General features: G+C 41.5%; 2 protein-coding genes across 2 annotated transcripts in view; one reads left to right on the top strand and one right to left on the bottom strand.

The window, feature by feature from the left end:
* The window catches only part of LOC143485362 (uncharacterized), an 85860-nt gene that overhangs the window by 17584 nt on the left and 44795 nt on the right, over window positions 1-23481 (bottom strand). The window lies entirely within an intron of this gene.
* LOC143485474 (uncharacterized) lies at window positions 11107-16651 on the top strand. Its single transcript, XM_076984918.1, has 9 exons — window positions 11107-11335; window positions 12862-13035; window positions 13194-13352; window positions 14268-14411; window positions 14818-14934; window positions 15550-15684; window positions 15792-15935; window positions 16086-16212; window positions 16470-16651. Exons 1-9 carry the CDS (start codon window positions 11180-11182, stop codon window positions 16649-16651), a joined length of 1338 nt encoding a protein of 445 aa, XP_076841033.1. The 5' UTR covers window positions 11107-11179.

A 23481-nucleotide genomic window follows, 5' to 3' on the forward strand; every position in this document is an offset into this window, starting at 1 on the left:
ACAACAAAATAATATAAATATAAGTAGGGCTGTTTCACTCCTATGTGTAAGCATTTCATCTGGAGTGAAAATGAAGTTTAAATCTAAAATATATTTAGTTTATAGTTGCTCAGTGAACTAGTAGATTGAACCATGCACAACACTGTAGAATAGAAAGACAGTATAGCCAAGTGTTTTAAGAGTGATGCAAAACAGCACAAACGTTACATGAGACAATAGACAAGTGACATTCACCACTAACAACATGATGGGACAGATATTGCGCCTATTGACATTGCTGAAGTCTTCTTTTCAAGATATTAAATATTGCCTCTTGTGTATTTCAGATGACATTACGTGATTCAATGCCAGTTGTGCTCATTAACAGCAACTGCTCTTGTGTTGCTGGTTGTGGAATCTGCAAACACTTGGTTGCATTGCTTTTCCAGACTGCTCATTATTCTGAATCTGGCATGTCTGTCGATCCCTCCTGTCCTTTCATGCACACAGACAGAACAGAAGTGGCATAAACCACCAACAATGGTTTGTCTTATTTCATTATTTAATGTTAGTTAATGTATCACAGTCACTTTACTAACACCATCTTTTAAATTAATAGGGGGTGAAGCCTGGACCCGTGGATGCCATGGTTGTCCTAAAGCCAAAACCAGGTGCTACTACAGCCAGTGGAGTTAGGTATGTAGTACCAAATTTAATAGGCAGATTACAGTGTGTGGTAAAAAAAATTAATGCTTTTGATCATCTGATAAGACCCTGTTCTTTTCAAAATTTAATTTAGCCTCGTTGTACTTCAGATGACATGTGATATGTGATTCACAATCAGTTGTGCTGGTGAACAGATTACAATGTGTAAAAATAAATGTTATTCACTCTTCTTTTATTTCAGAAGTACACATTTCAAGGGCTACAGCGGTGAGCTCCCACACCCGGCCACCCTCAATCCTGGACCAGTCTACGCTGGAATGAAAGCAGATTCTCTTCCACTCATCTGCACAATGAACATCTCGCCTGACAAGCCACTTGTGGACTCCATCTTTGGGAAGGTACAAGTTGGCCGTGTACTGTCCTATCAACAACCACCACCTCCATCTGACAGTGTTGTCATACATGAGGATGTACCCCCATTCCTGAGTCTGCCACTCGAATGTTACCATCTAAGCCCACCTGAATATTCATTTGTGCCAACACACCAAGAACAGCTACACCTAAGCTCACTTTCTGTGACCTTGTCACAGTCACACCTTATTGAAGAGGCAACAAGATCCCAAAGTGCTACACCTGAGTGGCATTCACTTAGGAGAGAAAGAGTGACTGCCTCACATTTCAGAGAGGTGAGCCACGTTAGAGGTCCAGGTGCTGCAGAAAGCCTGGCAGAAAGGATAATCCGAGGGACACGACAAACAGCACACATGAAGAGGGGACTTGAAATGGAAACAGGGGCCTTAAAGGACTATGCAGTTCTGAAAAACTTGAACTTGACCAAGTGTGGGCTAGTGATTCATCCAGATGCATCTTGGCTGGGTGCATCACCTGATGGACTTGTATATGACACACTTGAGCGTCCATCATTTGGGCTTGTTGAAATTAAGTGCCCAAATGCACAAAGCTATGTAGACTGCAAATTCCTCAAAGTGGCACAAGGCCTACACAAATTGAAGGAGATCCATTGTTATTATTGGCAAATCCAGGGCCAGTTATTGATTACTGGTATGCAGTGGTGTGATTTAGTCATCTGTGCCCATGATGATATCTTTGTGCAGCGAGTTTACAGAGATAGCAGTGTATTAGAAGAGGTGAAAAGGAGGGATGCACCGAAATGAAAATTCTTAGCCGAAACCGAAAATGAGGAAACCAAGGCCGAAAGCCGAAAACCGAAACAACGAAATACATTATGCCAATTATTAGTAACATTGGATTTATGGCTAACCTCACTAAAATCAAGGCATTGCTATTCAAAGAATAAATCAACTACAAAATTTGATTTGAAAATATTTATTTAGCACTGACATTACAGTAATGCATATTATAAAATAAAATTTGTGGTGGGCCGTTAACGGCGATAACGCTGACAACGGACGACCACTAATTAAATTTAACTCGCTTGCAGACCGTTTTTATCTGAGAGGATAAATATATGTATTTTATACGAGTTAAATTTTATTATAACTGACTGGCCTGAAAGATAAATATAAATTCTCTCATAAAAACGTGACGTGAGTTGCAACAACATTAAACAGCTCAGGTAAACACGCTTCTGAGAAATGTCGTCTGCTCGGCAAAACATAACGGGGCTCAATGTGCTCTATTAGCCTACGAAATCCCACATCCTCTACGACAGAGAACGGCTGATCGTCTAAGGCAACGAGTTCCATAATTTTTGGTGTAATGTCCTTTGCCTTGACGCCATCACTGAAACTTTTTTGCTTTCTGCATCACTGAAACTTTTTTGCTTTTGAAACTTTTTTTTTTATCCAAATAAGCACGTGCAGGTGGCGATTTTTGCTTGCGTCATCACAACACATTGTTTCGGCCGTGTTTCGGTGATGAAAGTATTTCGGCCGAAAACCGAAAATGCAAATTTAAGCCATTTCGGCCGAAAATTTTCGGTGGCCGAATTTTCGGTGCATCCCTAGTGAAAAGGAGGTGTGACATGTTTTTCTTTAACACTTACATGCCAAAATACCTCTCTATGACCAAGCAATAGAAAATCATAATGAAGACATGAACTCATGAACAATTAAAACAATTTCAATTTATTCTGTCAACTGTATTACTATTGTATTCATTTCATTTTTTACAAATACAGTAAAAGTTAAGAAATACATAATGTTGTATTTGTGACGGGCAGGTGTGAGCAACAAAAAGGAAGCGATCACGCCAAGTCTCAGGGAAAAAGGGTGGTTTAATATAAAGTGTGCAAACCTAAAACCCGTGCAATAGATCCGAATTAAGGATATAATGACCAGCGGTCAACTGGTACAAAGACAAGGCATATATAGACAGACAAACGACCATCAGGTGGGAACGGATCACGGGCTCCGCCCACCTGAGGGGTGTACACGACGTCACAAGACAACAACAACACAGCCGCTGTGGACAGAGGCGGCCGGTAGGGGGCCGCCTCACCGTGACAGACCCCCCCACCAAGCCGCACTCCCCTCCACTGGGTGTGTGGCACACAGCGGCTGCACAACAACACGAAGGGGCAGGAAGGCAAGGACAGGCAGGGACACACCTCCTGCAGTCCACGAGCTGAAACACAAAACACATAACATTAGTCAGCTCACCTCCCTGGGCGGGACCCTGGACCGACTGGGCCGTCAACAAGACAAAACCACGCCCCGGTCGGTCACAGGGCCCTCACGCCCTAACCGGCCTTAAGCCGCATAGCCCCACAGGTGCGAGGACGGCGGGCCTCGGCTCCTTGTCCGTCCGGGGTGTATGTGTGTGCAGGTTACCTCCCTGGGGCGTGGCTACGTCACCTCCAGGACCCCGTGGAAGGGTCTCCGTCCTGTGCAGGAGCTCTTCAGACCGGAGCCCCATGGTCCCCAAACATCCGGGGGCCCCAGTCCTCTAGGGAGGGGCTCTTTCCGACCGGGCTCCGGTCACCCCACAACATAAGGGGGCTCCTGCCAGCTGGAGACCCCCACAAGGTCCAGGGATGCCACGATTCAACGCCAGGGAGAAGCACCTGCACATAAAACACAAATGCACACACACCCACACACACCAACACAGAACACAAACGCGCACTACCCTGATCCCCCCTCCAGGGGGGAGGGGTCTCCATCCTAACTCAGGAGAACCCCCCATTTACCTGGTCAGGGCCTCCCTCGGGAGCGACGCCCTCCGTGCCACACCCCATGGCACGGGACCACAGCCGGTCCCCCCCCAAACAAACACACATTCAGGGGGAGGAGCATGTGTGGAATTACACACAAACATTAGACAACACGTTAGGACACAACACACACGCAACTACTAGACAAACAAAACAGTGTACAAACAGACAGACTGGACCCACACATGCGCGCTCTACATACACATACACAATAGTGACGCGCCGCTCCAAGTCGCAGTCGCTCCCCACATAAAACACAAGACACACGGGGAGCGAGGCGACAGTGACGAGCGGCGACCGCGTCACACATGAAACATTTAACATGAAACAACGAGCACGCACACAGATCCACACGTCCGTCAACATGTACACATTTTTCCCACACAAAACATGAAGAGCGCTCCCAGGGAAGACGTCCTGGTCCTCGCCGCGCCACAAACACAAACATGGCGGAGCTCTTCAAACAAACAAACAAACAACAAAAACGAAGAGTATTTCCAGGGCGAGAGCCCTGTCCCTCGCCGTGCCACAAACAACACAAAAGCACGGCGGATCTCTTCAAACAAACACTACGCAGACAAACACTTACCACGAGACATGACCACGAACGAAGGAGAAAGAAAAAGAGACTCGGCGGCTTCCGAAGGGTGGCTGGTCATTCTGTGACGGGCAGGTGTGAGCAACAAAAAGGAAGCGATCACGCCAAGTCTCAGGGAAAAAGGGTGGTTTAATATAAAGTGTGCAAACCTAAAACCCGTGCAATAGATCCGAATTAAGGATATAATGACCAGCGGTCAACTGGTACAAAGACAAGGCATATATAGACAGACAAACGACCATCAGGTGGGAACGGATCACGGGCTCCGCCCACCTGAGGGGTGTACACGACGTCACAAGACAACAACAACACAGCCGCTGTGGACAGAGGCGGCCGGTAGGGGGCCGCCTCACCGTGACAGTATTGTGTTGTGTCAATTTTACATATAAAAGTGAAAGCATTTTATACAATTAATCATATTGCACTGTACCTTAACATTGCAGCCAATATTTACAGACTAGCATGACCTAAAGCAGGGGTCTGCAACCTTTTTGACTCTGAGCTACAAAAGCAAAATAATTGGAAATTTATTTCAGTGACGATGACATGTCACTCAAGCGAAGCGAAAGTAAATACCGGACATTTGTGAAATTCCACCCGAACATTTTTTTAAGTCTCAAAAATAATATACGTTAATTAAATACTCATTAATTCTATTCAAAAGCTGAGCCGCATCAGAGGGATAAAGAGCTGCATGCGGCTCCGGAGCCGCGGGTTGCCGACCCCTGACCTTAAAGGGATCATTTTAAGGTTAGAGAAAAAAATAAATAAATAAATCACCATAATTCACATTACATCATCTGTCTAATTCTGGATTGACACGGGTGAATAATGTATTTTTCTAATTGTTTAGATGTCGATTGTCAAACTGTAAGTGGATTAAATAAAATTGGGTAAATTATATTATATATATTTATGTTTTAAGAATATTTTTAGGCCCTCTGAGAGTATATATATATATATATATACATACGGTCTCTGGTCTCAACACAGCTCACTGTCAAATACTGCCCACAAGTGGGACAGTGATGTAGTACAAGTGACAAACTATAAAAAAAAAAAACATACATTGCATAAAATTATACACATAATCACCATTAATAGGAATGCTTAGATGTATAATAATTTATAGCTATAGTAAATTTTATAGGCTGTTTCAGTGTGCCTAAAAATACACCATTCAAGTGTGTGGATTATAGTTCTACTGTAAATTAAACATAGAAGTTATTTTTGTTGTATAGTCAAAGTCAGTCAAATTTATTTATATAGCTTTCACAACACGTCACAAAGCAGCTTTACAATCGTATGGGTCCAGATCCCTAATGAGCAAGCCAAGGCGACAGTGGCAAGGAAAAACTCCCTATGGTGGTGGGGATTAGGAAGAAACCTTGGGAGGACCAAGACTCAAAAGGGAACCGATCCTCCATTGGGCGGCCCGTTAGCACAAGTCCGTGGTGCGCAGGATGGTTCTACAGATAATGTTTAAGGTCCTTGTTCCCCGGCCAGTGAGGGGCGGAGTTAGTGAAGGACCTGGAGCGCTCATTCTGATTGGCTGAGCTTCATGGGAACATGTGTTTGGAATTCAGTGAACAGGGCTCCAGAGCATGATTATACTTAGATACTATTGAAGCCATTTAATGATAAACCTAACAATATATCGCAGCAAACCGCTTCTTTGTGTATATTAAAATAATTCAGATATTAGCATTGTATACATCATAATAATAATACTACATTTTATTTAAAAGTGCCTTTCACAACACTCAAGGACACTTTACAAGAAATAAATAAAACAAATTATGGAGAGAACACAATACGCACCAAAGGACATAAAACATACAATAGACCCTCAGGATGTCTATCTAGGATGACACGCAGACTCAATTGGCATGGAGACACTGTAAACTTTAGATATTGTAGATTTTGAACCACAGAGCAACATTTCAGTTTTATCACTATTAAGTTTTAGGAAATTAGATGCAAAACAGGTTTTTATTTCAGATAGACAGTTTGAAAGGGATGAGCGTGGGAACAAGGTGCCTGGTTTACCAGATAAGTAGAGCTGGTATCATCTGCGTAGCAGTGTAAATCAATATTATATGAGCCAAATATATTGCCAAGGGGCAAGAGGTAAATGATGAAAAGGGTTGGCCAACCCATCAGAGACCAAGAGACACTTTTTTTTTTTACTGTGAATGGCCCGTGTGAGTGCGCCCTAAGAGCTGATTAGTTTTACCATCGTTTTTCATGCAGTTCATAGTGCTAAATATTAGAGCCTTTACTTTTACTTTCAGTACTTAAGTACATTTGAAGGCCAATACATTTGTACATGTGTGACTGTGTGTGTCTCTTGATGTTCAAAACAACAGTTGTGTGAGTGTGTGGGCATGAATGTGTGTGTGCTTGTATGTCCAGTGGTGGATGGTGCCATAGACATAATATACATAGACGCTTCACGGACTGACACCGCCTATTGGCGCTGACGTAACAGGCGGCTGCCATATTGGATGGGTCTCCCCTGCGCTTCAAGTACATATATTTGTACTGAGAAAGGAGTATAATATAACTATAATAATCACAACTCTGCGAATCTTTACCCAATTTTCACAGTTTGGTGTGTTACAAACAGCAGAGATGTAGTTATGACAAAGGACACTGTTACACATTACATACACATTAAATACGTGCATTCATGAAGCAAACCTGGCGGCTTCGTGGCTGCATCCATGTAAGCACACGTGCGATTTCTTGTGAATTACAAAGACTACCACATGTTTGAAAACTCGTTCTCGCCCTCTACTGTGCAATTTGGTTAGGAACACACCCGAGCTTTATCAAGGTGAAAGTCATCATAGTTTGCTTACCTATTTTGACCCAGCTCCCAACCCAACTTTAAGAATAGATTAATGGCGATATTTTTTATATAGCCCGATAAGAGTATCACATTATCGAACGCCGTTAACGCTGATAACAGCCCACCACTAGTATACATTAATTCATTAATTAATTTTATATTTTAATTAATAGTTTTATTGTTCATTTGAAACTATTTCACACACACATGTATACACATACACACACACACACACACAGACACACGTGTATATACACACACACACACACACATATGTATACACACACATATACACACACACACACACACACACACACACACATACACACGTATTATATACACATATATGGGGCTGAGGATCTAAAACCTTTGAAAAATAACTGTTTTGCACATGGCCGGAGTGGGCCACTTTTTCAGCCCGGGAGTTTCATGCCCAAATCCGGCCCAAAATTATTTTTCCATCCCAATCGGCCCAAATTAGAGATTGACATGAGCTGGCCCATCGGGAATCCTCCCGAATCTCCCGATTAGCCACTCCGGCTCTGGTTTTGCATAATTTCTTGCGTGTGCTGGCACTCTGTATCTCCAGGGTAGTTAATTTTGCAATGTGGTGCAGCCTTAAATTGTGAAATTGTGGGCCAAATTGTGAAATACAGAGACAACAAATGACAGGAACATGTTTCTGCAATGTGCTCCCCGAGTAAAAACACATCTTCAGAACCAATCTCAGCCCGAACGAACTGGTTGACAAAGGACACACTGACACCTGTTGATTTTTGGCGTATCACACGTTCTGCTGCTCTGACCACCTTCACTGTTCCATCTGAGGGGATCATCAGACCACCATTGTTTTTAAGTTGAGGCAGGTGGTAGCTCTGGTCAAAGGATGAGGGTACAGCAGCTTTGACAAGGCTTGCACGGCACACCTCACAGGACAGTTTTTTCAGAATTTTTCAGACAACAAACCCTGAAATGTAGACCAGGGCATTGTCCACAAGACCACCAAAGCAGGTGGGCAGGTAACTGTGGTCACATATGACTGCAGAAATGTTTGCAGATGGGGACGGGAGCTCTTCTTCTACCATTAAAGCAGAGTGCATGTCTGCAGCCGATAGTGATACAGTCTCACTTTGGAACAGGTAGGAAAGCAAGTTTCCCACCCCTACGTCTGCATTCCTCAGACAGAAAGAACGCAACCAACACTATACTGCTTTGTACAGGAGGCTACGGAGGCAGCAGAAGCTATGGAGGTGATGGCTACAATGGGTTTGGAGGAGATGGTAAGGGCATTTATTTTCACAAGGGAGTACTGGGGTCATGTTGATGTGTCCATCTTTATTGAGAAAAGTGGACTGATTTAAGCCTTTCATGTCCAAGTCTCGGAAACTGGGCAATTAAGTTTAAAACCGACACATTCCTTTGTATGTCCTCAGGTGGGAACTATGGTGGTGGACCAGGTTATGGTGGTGGACGTGGAGGATTTGGTGGAGGTTCTGGTTATGGCCACCAGGGTGGGGGCGGCGGCTTTGGAGGATATGACAACTACAGCGATGGACGCAGTTTTGGTGGTAAGTATGGCTGATGGGGCCAAGCAGGTGTTATCACTGAAGACATTTGCACAAGCTAGTTGAAATATTTTGTACAGATCAGATGAGGATGTTTTATGATTTGGAGTCTCAGGCTATTTAACAATTTGTTAAAGAGCAGTTACATGTATACAGCCTTCAGAGGCTGACCCCACTGCCAGGATTCGGTGTACGCAGGAGGAGGGTGTCGCTCCCTCCATATCCGTACTGCCCCCTCGCGGAGCATCTCCGCCATTTCGGGGTCGGGGATCGTCCTGGCCAATGTATTTAAGGCTCTGACAAAAAAAAAAAACACTAATCAAACCATCGTTCATGAGAGGCCTGTATCTATTTTCATAATAATAAGATACAAAAATTAATTATTTACACAACCTTTTCTGCTTTTCTGATGAATGCTGGGTATGGTTTGCCACGGTTGCTAGGTTGTAACCAGGGACTCTAAAGCGCGAACACGAAGAAACCAGAATGGTGGCAGCCGAAGAGATAATGGCGGAAGCCAAAAAAGCTAAAAATTATCACTTTCATCCCGAGTGGGAAGATGACTACTTTTTTACTTATTCAAAGTCGGTATGTCTGATCTGTAATGCTACTGTGGCCATACCGAAGAAAGGGAATTTGGAACAACATTTTCTCACAGTTCACAAGAGGTATACTAACGATTTCCCGGTGAAATCAGCTGTACGAACTGAGAAGGTAAATGGAGTGAGGAGACAGCTGGCAGCAAAGCAGGCAGTGTTCACGACACCTGGTCATAGGAGTAAAACTGCCACGGTAGAGTCTTACCGTGTGAGCCCAGTTCTGGCAAAGCGAAAGAAATGTTTTAAAGAGTTTTCAAAGAAGCATTTGTGGAGGCCAATAAATATTGGACTTATCTTCTCCTCCTTCCTGCTTTGAAGTTATATTTTCTAGAGTTATTGTGTGTATGTGTGTGTAGGGTTGCCAACTCTCACGCATTGAGCGTGAGACACACGCATTTGACACACATCCGATTTCTCACGCTGAAAAAAATCTAGTTTATTTACCTCTGATCCATATCTATGATACAATGAGTTACTAGTTCGCCAACCACTGGCGAACTATCGATCGCGATATAATACTTAATTTGTGTCTCCATTTTACCCACCCACCCAAAAGATCAAATCTCACTCCAAGTGATCTTAAAAAGTTGGCAACCCTGGTGTGTGTGTGTGTGTGTGTGTGTGTGTGTGTGTGTGTGTGTTAATCTTGGAATTACTTGTTTTTTATTTAGATTTGGGTTTTTTGACTGACCAGCCTTTTATGGAGTTTTTGACTGCTATTTTCTGTAGTATTGGCGTGTATGTGGCTAAGATAAAGATGGTGTGAAGTTCTTGTGAGATTCTTGTTCTGTTTTCACAACCTATTTTTGATGCATTGATCATTTCCTCATTTGTTGGATTTACTGCTTATTCTCCACCTGTGCAAATAAAACAACTACATTTGAACTGTGATTGGGGTTCCTTGTTTAATTGCCCGGCCCTTGTGTTTGACTTGGTAGATCTCGGCATGCCATCAACTTCAAAAGTAGATCTTGGTTAACAAAAGCTTGGGCACCTCTGCTCTAACTAATCTCTGCTATTCTGAGTGAAGAAGGCTTGTTTAATGTGATTTGCACCCTCCGAACAAACGGTCGTAGTTCGGGACATATTTAACTTATCGCTTAACCGAAGAGATTGTATGAGAGAGGTCCGCTTGCTGATGATTTTCATGTAATTGTGTGTGGTTTGACCCAAAAATGACTGATTTATGACGAGTTAAACACAGAGGTAAATTGTGAAAAAGGCAATTCGGATTTTGATAAATTAACATGGGAGCTAATGGGGCAGTTTTCTGTGCCTAGTGCCAAACAAATGCTCATAACTCTAAAACGAATTGATCAAATGATTAGATATCCCGGCGTGCCAGAAAGGACAAGATTCTCTCCCATTTAAAATTTAAATGGAGCTTCTACATAAAGGCCTAAGGATTTTACAGCAGTTTATCCAGGAGAGTTTTGATCATTTTTCATGCCTGCACACACTCTAACTAGCAGTTGTAATTGGAACGTCTCTCACGTGATAAACGAGGGATTACGTAGAGATTCCACGCGAGTATTTGTGAGGTCGTTGTTAGGGTAACTATCGCCTTGGTAACTGTAAACTGATTAACCTATATAAGTTCGCTAGCTAGTCAGATGACTCATATACGCGCCATAACGTGTGTAAGAACATCGATCATTGATATTGTTCATTGATATTGATCATTGATATTGTTCATTCAGAACAAACAACCTTAAGTTGATTATGGACTACAAGACAATGTTCCGGGATGTGCTGGTGAGGTCTCAGACCTACGAGAAGGAGCTGCAGCAGCTGGAGGCCAGCAAGCACCGAGCCCTGGAGGAGATGCAGCAGATGTTCGAGGCCGAGCTGGAGGAGACGACGCACGAGTTGGACCAGGTGAGGGCGCTGTGGTGCCGACGGCTCGGCCGCACGGCCACGTCCGTCTCCCGTCTCTATAGTTGCCAGGTTCGCGGTTTTCACGCCAAAAATTCTGGGGTCGCGGGGTGCGGTTTTTTGGGCTACTTTTGAGTTGGGCCACCGCGGGAGTTACAAGTCAACACAAAGAATCGATCGCGATATAATACTTAATTTGTCCCCATTTTAAACACTCGCCACCCAGCCGTCAACAACTTTTGGCTTTGGGCTAGTTTAGGCTGCTGGAGGGCGGGATATTTTTGTAGGACCTGGCAACCCTGCCCGTCTCACGTTTTCTTGAACCGTCCACCTAGTTGCGAAAACGTTCAGACTCCGTGTTTGGCTTGCAGCTCTGCTGGGTGTGTTATTGTAATCGGATATGTGACATCTGTAATGTAATAATGTATCACATGAAGTAGTTACTTGGATTTCCCCGCATGATGATGATTGAGCCGCGGCCATTTTCCTCCGCTCGCTGTCTAAGCGGTCGGTGATCAAGCGCGCTGTAATAAATCGCTGTTTTCATCGGTTTGTAGGAACTTCTTCCCACAGTTTTGGTAATACAGTATGGCGTAATTGAATGAGCGCTTTCTCTCATCCCGTTTACTTCGCGTTTGGACCGTTCAAAAACATCGTTGGGCTGTTCAAAAGATATTAATAGATACGTGGACGGTTACATTATATTCTTGTTTATTGTTTCCTGAAGTTTAATCCCAGTCTGTACAGTTTAAGGTAGTTTTTTAAGGGTCCCAAGACAACGTGTTGGTCCGATGAACCATGATCACGGAAAAGAAATACTAGCTACGTGCTGAAACTAGAGCACATTTCTTGATCACAAGATTTCCTTTTGTTTTAGGTTAATTGCATTTAAAACATTTAAATGTGAATATATTTGGACTGGCTTGATCAAATTTGACAATTAAGGCATCTTTTTTTGTTATATTGTGCTGCATCTAATAAAACTATTTTAAATGTGATTAAGTAATGTTGAAAAAAATGTCCAAGTCACTACATGAAGGTGATGCTACGCTGTAATATTCGTTTTGGAGATGTGTGCCACATTGTGTCAGTGTTGAAAATAAACATCTGTTAGTCTAAGTGGTTTTAGTTGAATAGAGAGCTCTGGGTAATGTATTGTACTGTGCAGGAGTGCTTTCAAGTCTGTGTTGGTAATGAGTGAGTGTTTCCGCTTTGCCCCAAGTGTTCTGCTGAGTGGTCCGTAGAGCAATTAGCAGCAGAGACAATATACACTTTGGTTGTGTTTGCTTTGGTATATAGAGCCCTCATTGGGCTACAAATCCAACTATCGTATACACTGAGGGTCCCGAAAGGTTCGTCCAGCATGTATGTTTACTTCGGAGTTTAGTACTGTCATGTGATCATTCAAGATCAAGGTCTCCAAGAAGAACATACCCTTAGGAAAATGTGTAACACTTGGAGGGTCCCTTGACTGCCGACTGCTTAGTTTGTGCCATGGTACCAGCAGGGTGTTTCTCTCTTCTCCCCAGTGCCGTGACAAGTTGCAGCAGCAGGAGCGCGAGTTTGAGGAGACTAAAAATCAAATGGAGACGGAAAGCAACTTTGAGCTGGAGGAAATGCGCGCCCAGTACGAGTGCAGGCTGCGCGAGGAGGAAGAGAAGCACTACTATCTCGTGGACACGGCGGCATACAGAAAGGTCAAGGTTGGTGGCGTCTTTCACAACCCTGCACTCGTATATTGTTTCCATCACGCATCCCCACTCGTTTTTGTTTTAAAGGCCGGGGGGAATTTCTGGCCTTTCTTTGCGTGAGCCACGGCTTGACGTGCCTCTGTGTCTCTCTGTTGATGTGAATGGTGCAGATTATTGACCTGGAGAACAAAATCAAGAACAAGAACCTGGAGATCAGTCAACTAATGGAGTATAAGCAGAAGCTGCAGGAGGATGTCCAGTCACGGGACAAGGACATCGTGGCCCTGAAGTCGGAGATCCAGGAGAAGGACATGATCATCCAGGACAAGGTGGGGGGTCGTGCAGGCACCACAAGGCCAGCAAAGCTACTGACATTTTAGTGTGCACCACAACTGTTTGCCATTATTTGTTGAGGACCTGGCTGTTACTAGAGGGCTTGAAAAGCAATTAATACAGCCGGAAGCGCTTAACGAACAGACCTCCAAAGGTCTTGGCTCCGAGACCTGTGCTGTGATTTTTATAGTCGATTGGCTTTTTAACTTTCTCAAAATCAGAATTGGGTTTTTCACAATTTGCCTCTGTGCTCGTTCAGGCACCACACACACACACACGCATACATACACACACACACACACACACACACACACACACACACACACACACACACACACACACACACACACACACACACACACACACACATCTCTCTCATACCCACTCCACACATACATACATACATCTCTCACAGACACACACACACACACACCTCTCATACAAACTCCACATACACACAGACACACACACACATACATACACCGCACTTAGACTTAGACAATCTTTATTGTCATTCATTGTACACAGGTGTACACAGAATGAAATTTCGTTGCATTTAAGCTCGCACGGAGTATACAGAGGAAAGTTATTGATAGTATCACAGAATTTAGATATAAAATATATCAATAGATTTTTTAGTAACCCAGGTTTAAGATTTAAGATTTCAAGAATGTGACCGTTGGCATCATCTTTCAAACCCTCTAGCATTTCCTTCAGGAAATGCAAATCTAGTTTTATTGATGTAAATCAGTGGCATATTTATTTTGAGGATAAAAAGCACATATTGTACATGCATTACAAAAATGTGGTTTACTAATGTGGTGTCTTTTATTAAGCTAACCACAAGATATTCAGAAGTGAGCTGTGTACTGTATTGGGCAGTAGATGAGAAGGGGTTCTGTTCCCTGCAGGAAACACACATTCAGGACTTGGAATGGAAGTACCAGGACCTGGAGAAGACTAAGATTGAACTGGATGAAAACCTTAAACATCTGAAGACCCAAATTGAGCCGAGAGAGATTTACCTCAAAGAGACGGAGAAAAAGATCCGGGAGGTAGGAACTGTGTTTCATTATACACAAACTGAATGGATCTTGTCCAGGTCTCTGTGAGAGTCACTGCATTTAATTAACGTCATTTAATTAAAGTAATTCTCTTTTTGGGAGAATCTTCAAGCACCCTTACTTCAGACACCTTATTGGAAACCATTACAGTATATGACTTCCACAGAACCAGAAAATAATTAACATGCATTTATGCAAAAATTTACACATAGTATTTGAATATAGCAGACGTGGTGTATTAATGAGTAGTAAGTGTTAATGAGGGACGTGGTGTATTAATGAGTAGTAAGTGTTAATGAGGGACGTGGTGTATTAATGAGTAGTAAGTGTTAATGAGGGACGTGGTGTATTAATGAGTAGTAAGTGTTAATGAGGCTGTTTTTGGTGTTTTTGTTAGATGACGGCTGCGTTGAAGCAGTACAAGTTGCAGAACATCCAGCTACATGTGAGCAATGATGAACTCAAGCGGATACTGAAAGCCAAAGAAAAGGAATTGAACACAGAGAGGCAGAAGGTGAGTGTAGCCACGCCTCCCAGGGGGAGTGTAGCCACGCCTCCCAGGGGGAGTGTAGCCACGCCTCCCAGGGGGAGTGCTGCCACGCCTCCCAGGATGTCACACCGCAGTTAAACCCAGGTGTCCGGTGCCACACACCTGCATTCATCTTGCTTGGGACTCTTTTGCATGCTGTAAAAATGTTTTGCAGGCTTAATTTGGACCATACTGGATGTGTGTGTGTGTTTGTGTGTGTGCTTGTGTTTGTGTGTGTGTTTGTGTGTGTGTGTATGTGTGTATATGTGTGCATATGTGTGTGTGTGTGTGTGTGTGCGTGTGTGTGCGTGTGTGTGTGTGTATGTGTGTGTATATGTGTGTATATGTGTGTGTGTGTGTGTGTGGGGGTAACCTAGGGCAATAAGTTAGAGTGGTGCTTCTGTTTCTGTGTTTGGCCTTGTTTCCATGTTAATTTCCTAATTCAGACTTATAGACTTGCCTTTGTTATTTTTATTGATGTGATACGTAATTTATGCAAGAAAGTACTTTACAATTCCCCCCACCACACACACACACACACACACACACACACACACACATGCAGACCAAACCCTGCCTATAATAGCTTTGATTTCCCAGGTCAAGAACGGCGAGACCCTGGTCTGCAGGATTAAGTCAGACATCAACAACTGCACTAGGGTATTACAAGAACCAAAGAAGTTAAAGGAAACTGTCCGCAAGCTGTATGAACATCATGTTCAAGGATCTGATGTGGTGAGATGAACACACAACACACAACACACAACACACACACACACACTCACACACACACACACACACACACACAGCTCAGACCATTCATGTCTGGTTTTTGTTTATAGTGCCAGGAGGAGAAAGTCAGTGCAGACGTCCAGTCTGAGTTCCGCAGGCAGAGGGATTATCTCGAGAAGAAGGTGGCATCCCTGACCAGGAAGCTGGCTGAAAATGAACAAAAGCACAAATCACGCTATGACAAGCTCGCGGAGGTAGCGCCGACTTCTCCTTCAGTGTTGGCTTCCCAGTCCTGTTTCTTAAATGGGATGATCTCCAACGACTTTCTAAGACGTATTTTATTTACTGCACGTGGTAGTCTGTGTCTGAGTAGGAGTGACCGTCTGCTTTTGCTCGCCACGCAGGAGAACTTCTTGCTGATCAGGGAGATCAATGAGCAGCGGTTGGCCCAGGATCACGTCAAGAAGCAAACGCGTGCCGTCCAGACTCAAGCCAGAGGGACCTTGTCCAAGAGCTCCACCCACCACAAGAGTAAGTGGAAAAAAATGGGGGCAGACAGCTGCTTTGTTATGACCAATGTAGTTCTTACAACTAACATTTCTCTCATCCTACACATACTAAGACTTTCTCATACTTTGTATTAGCAGCATAATTCAAGGATGTCAACACTGGAAGGTGCTATTTATATGGCTGTATTATTAGCAGCGTAACAGTCAAAGGCTGCTTATATAAAAACTCCCCCCTTCCAGTATCTTACTTTTTGATTTGTTGTCACCCTGTGACCACAGCAATGGCAGAGAGGGCAGTTACGCAGCTGACCTCGGAGGACAAGACCGAGCAGAAGATCCAGTTACGGCGACCCAAGATCGAGAGGCTGAAGTTTCGTGGCCAAGGCCTTTCTCCGCCCCTCCCGGCCCTGTCGCCTAGCACCAAACTGCCCGCCCTCAAACTGCCCGCCCTCAAGCCGTGAGCACCGTCCACATCAATTCCACAGCTTCAGATGTGGACGCCAGAATTGTCATTTTATTATTGTTCTTTTTTTATTGTATAATAAAAACAGTGCTTGCAATGGTATGATTTTGGTACAGTTTATTTCTAGATTGCAGATTGCAAACTGGATTTCTAGACATTCTTATACTGAAATATGTAAATATACAGAATTTTTAAATAAAGGCAAGTCATATATATATATATAATATATAAAAATATAATATCTAATATATAAAAATGTATAACTAATATTAATTCTAACAATAGAGGAATGTTCAAAATAATAAAATAGTACGAATTTCAGTAAATAGTGCATATTTACTCTCGGAAACGAGAACCAGCAGGCTTGCCTGAAACGCTACTCCCACATGATGACAAGCTCAGTTTAGGAGAAATTGAGGCCTCTAAACTTCCTCCAACTTAATGAGGACAAAACAGAAGTTCTCCTCCTAATCTAATGCTTAATCTCGCAGACTATCCCATTACACTTGGCTCAGTAGCCAAAAACCTAGGCGTCATACTCGACTCCGACCTATCATTTGATAAATACATAGATAATACTACTAGGATAGCTTTTCTACATCTCCGCAACATTGCCAAATTAAGAAATGCATTATCACAGGATGATGCAGAAAAATTGGTGCGCGCCTTTGTTAGCTCTAGATTAGACTACTGCAATTCACTACTGTCAGGATGTTCAAATAGGAATCTAAATAAACTTCAAATAGTTCAAAATGCCGCAGCCAGAGTTCTGACCAGAACTAGAAAATTTCAGCATATCAGACCAGTCCTATTAGTCCTGCGTTGGCTCCCAGTTAAATTCCGTATTGAATTTAAAATTCTTTTAACTTATAAAGCACTGCACGGGCTTGCTCCTGAATACCTGCAGGAACTTATTTCCTATTATGAACCCTCACGTCCACTAAGATCACAGGGTGCTGGTCTTTTATTAGTTCCACAAATTAATAAGGTAACAGCAGGGAAAAGAGCCTTTTCTTATAAGGCCCCCCAGCTTTGGAACAACCATCCAAAATGACACAGTCACAATCTTTAAGTCTAGGTTGAAAACCCACTTATTTAATTTAGCGTTTGATAATTAATATCCCCCCTTAGATAAAGGTGTAGATCCAGGGGTTCTTAGACGAAGGGTTTTATGGTAAACTGGGGCGCTGGTGCTGTTATCCTGTCATTGCTCGTGGTCACTCAAGTTTGTTGACAGTCCAGTGGATGGATGCCAATGTCTCAGAATGCTCCCAACTCTATGTTACCTTCTGGTTCTGACTTTTTATCTAGGCTGTAATAATTTTACTTAGGCAGAGCAAGGCAAGGCAAGTTTATTTATATAGCACCTTTCATACACAACAGTCATTCAAAGTGCTTTACAAATGAAAAGAATACACAGAAAAATGTAAAAACAATAGATTTAAAAGAAATTAATCACATTAAAAAATAGAATAAAATAACATAAAATGTAAAAAAGTAAAGGAAATAAGATAATAAAAAAGTAAATAAGATCCACGCTCTCTCATACAACAAACACTGACACAGAGTGCGACCTTCACTCTCACTGGTTGTCTGCGAACTGTGTGCTCGTCGGCCCACAGTTATGCGCGGCCACCTGGTGCTCGACTCCCAGCCGAGGGTGCAACTCCCAATCACTCAGTTACCCTGCCTGGTAACCACCAATGGTGCCACCTGTTGTGACAGAAATGATTGATTATTGACTAATCATCATTGATTAGATCATTTTTAGTTATTATAAGAGATCATTATGAACTTTATGATTTAGGACATGTCCATTCTGACTAAGCAGAAGGACTACAATAATGAAGTAGTGTGTTTCAGTGTAATCATGTACTTATGTTCAGTTCATATTATGCATGTGTGCTATACGTGACCCAGGTCAGGGAGAGTGCTGAGGGTAAGAGCACTCTGTTAACTGGTAGTCACTAGGCTACTAGTCTTGGGTCATTTAGCTTTCTCTGTGTTCAACTGATACATCAGTTGCTTCCGCTAACTCTAGGGAAGTCCATATTAGGAGATACACACATGTGAGACAAAGTAGCCTGCTGGACGCTTATGTTTTGGAACATGCTGTGCTAAAGATAACCTGCTGTTAGAACTGCTGAATTGTGTTTAAGATTGTATATAAGCAGGGGGACTGCCCCCCTGCCTTCAGAGTTGTCATGCTTGAATGAGACTCTCGTGTCTGTGTCTGTCTTGTGTCTGTCTTTGTCCTATATACTGTATATATTTATATTTTTGTAATAAATTAATCATTTAACCACGTCTGAGTCCTCATCCATTTAGTAGAAAATTTCCACGACACTGTATACCCCCCCGTGGAGTTTGACCGCCAAACCTCTCGACTCTTGTAGAGTGAGATCCCCTGATCCTGGCGTCGCCCCCTGATCTTGGCATCGCCTGTGTATACACGTACCAGGAGAGAAATCACAACCTCTGCAATAAGTTTCTGCTGAGGAGAGAGACAAAGTTTAGTTTAACTAAAAGCAGATCTAAAGAGGGAGCAAAGATAAGAAGATAAAAATAAAAAATTAATATTAAACAAAAAGGAAACAAACACAATAAAATCTAAAATAGCAAGCATGATTAAAACAGTAGATTTAAAGGAAGTTAAATTAATGAAGATAAAAGTGCCGTTACAGAGTAAAGGTAATTAAACTGAGCTGAAGGCCTGCTCAAACATGAAGGCTTTCAGTCTGGATTTAAAAGTATCTAGTGTTGGGGTTCTTCTAATGCGCTCTGACAACCGGTTCCATTTCTGAGCAGCGTAGTAGCTAAACGCCGCCTCTTTACCTTAGGCTGCACTAACTGACCAGTTCCTAATGATCTGAGAGTTCTGCTCGGCTCATATTGTTGGAGCACATCCAATAAATATACTGGTCCTGCACCATTAAGACATTTATAAACCAGTAATATTACCTTAAAGTCTATCCTGTAACATACGGGTATCCAGTGTAAGGATTTAAGGATGGGAGTGATGTGCTCCCTTCTTTTACTCCTAGTGAGAACTCTGGCAGCTGCGATTTGAATCAGCTGAAGCTGTTTACTTGTTTTTTTTTTGGGAGTCCAGTTAGGAGCCCATTACAATAATCAATCCTACTAGAAACAAAAGCGTGGATGAGTTTCTCCAGGTCTGCTTTAGCCAGAAAATCTCTGAATTTGTTGATGTTTTTGAGGTGATAGAAAGCTGATTTGGTGACGGCTTTGACATGACTGCTAAAGGTGAGATCAGAGTCCGTTAGTACACCAAGGTTACGTACTAGTTCTTTAGATTTTAGGGCTCTCAAATCTAGATAGGCAGCTAGTCTGTGTCTTTGCTGTTCCCAAATAAAATAATCTCAGTTTGATCTTTATTTAACTGCAGAAAGTTGTGTTTCATCCACTTGTTTATGTACTCAGTGAGTCTAGGGGACCGTAGTTGTTTGGGCAGAGAGCCATGTAGATCTGAGTGTCATCTGCATAGCTGTGGTAAGATATCCCATAATATATCTTATATTATATATCATATATATATATCAATATATCTCATTATATATCTTATATATATCAGTATATCCCATAATATATCTTATACATATCAATATATCTCATTAAAATCTTATATATATCAATATATCCCATAATATATCTTATATATATATCAATATATCTCATTATATATCTTATATATATCAATATATCCCATAATATATCTTATATCCCCCATACTCAAATTTCTGGCCCACGAGCAGTTTTGAAAAGTGTTTTTTTTAGGAATCTTTTTTTTCAATCGCGCTATCCGCTCTTTTTTTGAAATCGCGCACCGCGATCTCAAGACGCTGCCGAGGATTGCCTTTATGGCAACAACAAACACGTCGTAGACGCCCAAATGCGTTCGCTACCCCCCCCCCCCCCCCGTCTACAGTTTACGTTTTACGTTCACAGCCGCCAAACCCTAACCGGCCCCTTCAGTGATTGAAAAAAAAAAAGTGGCCCGCCATCATTTCTATTTGAGTACCCCTGTCTTATATATATCAATATATCCCATTATATATCTTATATATATCAATATATCCCATTATATATCTTATATATATCAAGATATCTAATTATATATCTTATATATCAATATATCCCATTATATATCTTATATATATCAATATATCTCATTATATATCTTATATATATCAATATATCCCATTATATATCTTATATATATCAAGATATCCAATTATATATCTTATATATATCAATATATCCCATTATATATCTTATATATATCAATATATCTAATTATATATCTTATATATATCAATATATCCCATTATATATCTTATATATATCAATATATCCCATTATATATCTTATATATATCAATATATCCCATTATATATCTTATATATATCAATATATCCCATTATATATCTTATATATATATCAATATATCTCATTATATATCTTATATATTGTCCGTCCACAGCGGCTGTTGTTGTTGTTGTTTGGTGACGTCATGTGCGTCCCTCAGGTGGGCGGAGCCCGTGATCCGTCTCACCTGAGGATCGTTTGTTTGCCTATATATGTCTTGTCTTTGTACCAGTTGACCGCTGGTCATTATATCCTTAATTTGGATCTTTTGCACGGGTTTTGGTTTGCACACTTTCTATTAAACCATCCTTTTTCCCTGAGACTTGGCGTGATTGCTTCCTTTCCAGTTGCTCACCCCGCTGGTCACAATATCTCATTATATATCTTTTATATATCAAGATATCTCATTATATATCTTATATATATCAAGATATCTCATTATATATCTTATATATATCAAGATATCCAATTATATATCTTATATATATCAAGATATCTCAGAAACATTACCCTCCTTTTCCACAAAGAAATTCCTTTCTTGAAGGTATGAACTGAACCATTTTAGGACAGTTCCTGAGAGTCCAAGAGTCCAAGTCCAAGTCCAGTTCTGAGAGTCCAAGTCCAGTTCTCAAGTCTATCTATGAGAATTTTGTGGTCAATGGTGTCAAAGGCAGCGCTGAGATCGAGCAGTAGTAGAACAGACATGTTTCCTGAGTCTGTATTTAGCCGAATGTCATTGATAACCCTAATGAGTGCAGTCTCAGTACTATGATTAGGTTGGAAGCCAGACTGAAATTGGTCTAGACAGCTATTTGTGGACAGAAAGTGCATAATTAGCTTGAAGACAATTTTTTCTATTATTTTTCCAATGAACGGTAGATTAAAAATTGGTCTATAATTATTCAACAAGCTTTGTCTAGAGATTTCTTTTTCAAGAGAGGCTTCACAACTGCAGTTTTTAATGCACTCGGAAATACACCTGACATGAGTGAAGAATTTACTATTTGAAGAATGTTCATTGATATTGCGGAAAAGACATTCTTTAAAAACTTGGTTGGTCATTACCATTATCAAGGCTGCAAGTGGATGATTTGAGATGACTCACTGTATCAATTAAACCTTCTTCATTAATAGTACTAAACTGGCATATGTTGAACATTTTGCGTGGTTGTGGAGAGACAATTGGCTCGTTGGTGGATGTAGGCGTACAGATGGCATGTCTGATATTGTGGATTTTAGTATTAAAGAATTTTGCAAACTCATTACATCTCTCAATTGAAACTAGCTCAGGGGTCATATATGTAGGTGGGTTTGTTAGTCTGTCAACCATAGTGAAAAGAACTTTGCTATTGTTAATAATGCTACAGAAGAAGGATTGTCTAACTTTGCACATTATTTTATTGTAATCACGCAGCCTATCTTTGAAAATCTCTATATACGTGAAGGTTGGTTTTACGCCATCTGAGCTCAGCCTTTCTGCATTCTCTTTTTTGGTGCTGAACTGCAGGATCATTTCTCCATGGAGCTTTCTGCTTACATTGCATGGTTTTAACTCTTAACTGGTGCAATCTGATCCAAAATACTGGCAGTTTTTGAGTTGAAACTATCCAGCAGAGTATCAACAGAGCCTGATAGTTGGCAAGGTGCAGAGCACACTTGGGTAACAAAAAGTGCAGCTGTCCTCTCATTTATCTGTCTTTTCTTTAACCTAACCTACCTGGCATTGCTATGGATTGAAATCCACATTTCAAAAAATACACAGTAGTGATCAGACAATGCAACATCCTTAATACAGGCTGAAATGTTAAGACCCTTTGAGATAACCACATCCAAAGTGTGACCATGGCAGTGCGTGCTTGCAGACACATGCTGAGAAAGTTCAAAAGATTCAAGTACATCATAGAATTCTTTGGCATAACTATCATTGGGATTATCAATATGAATGTTAAAATCACCAGCAATAACAAAATGATCAAATTCAGTAGAAATAAAAGATAACATATCTGTGAAACCCCTTTTAATATTTTACTCAAATATTCAAAAGATGTGAAATCACCAAGTGGTAACTGCTTGCATTGGAAAGTATCATTAAACAGCATTGCTACACCTCCCCCTTTCTTGCCATTGTGAGAAACATTTAAAAAGTTAAAGTTTGGTGGAGCCGACTAAGTTAGCACAATATCAGCACTATATGAATTTAACCATGTCTCTGTTAAAAGCATGAAATCAAGCCCATAAGATGTAGTTAAATCATTAATTAGATAAGACTTGTTTGTAATAGATCTGATATTTAGTAGAGCTAACTTAATAACCTGTGCATTTTGTTTCAGAGACTGAGATACTTCCAACATACTGTAGGTTGGATGTATTCACAGTATCTGACCTAAACTCCTTGTTCTTTCTGCTTCTGATCAGAACTGGAATGGGAGAGATAATTGGGAC

Source organism: Brachyhypopomus gauderio, unplaced genomic scaffold (assembly GCF_052324685.1).
Source record: "Brachyhypopomus gauderio isolate BG-103 unplaced genomic scaffold, BGAUD_0.2 sc34, whole genome shotgun sequence".
Lineage (NCBI taxonomy): Eukaryota > Metazoa > Chordata > Actinopteri > Gymnotiformes > Hypopomidae > Brachyhypopomus > Brachyhypopomus gauderio.

Bases quoted from the DNA above. Each gene is read 5' to 3' on its own strand.
- LOC143485474 (XM_076984918.1), top strand. From the start codon at position 11,180: ATGGACTACAAGACAATGTTCCGGGATGTGCTGGTGAGGTCTCAGACC. The intron at 13,036-13,193 runs GTTGGTGGCGTC...TGAATGGTGCAG, and splicing joins CGGCATACAGAAAGGTCAAG to ATTATTGACCTGGAGAACAA. The intron at 14,935-15,549 runs GTGAGTGTAGCC...TTGATTTCCCAG, and splicing joins TGAACACAGAGAGGCAGAAG to GTCAAGAACGGCGAGACCCT.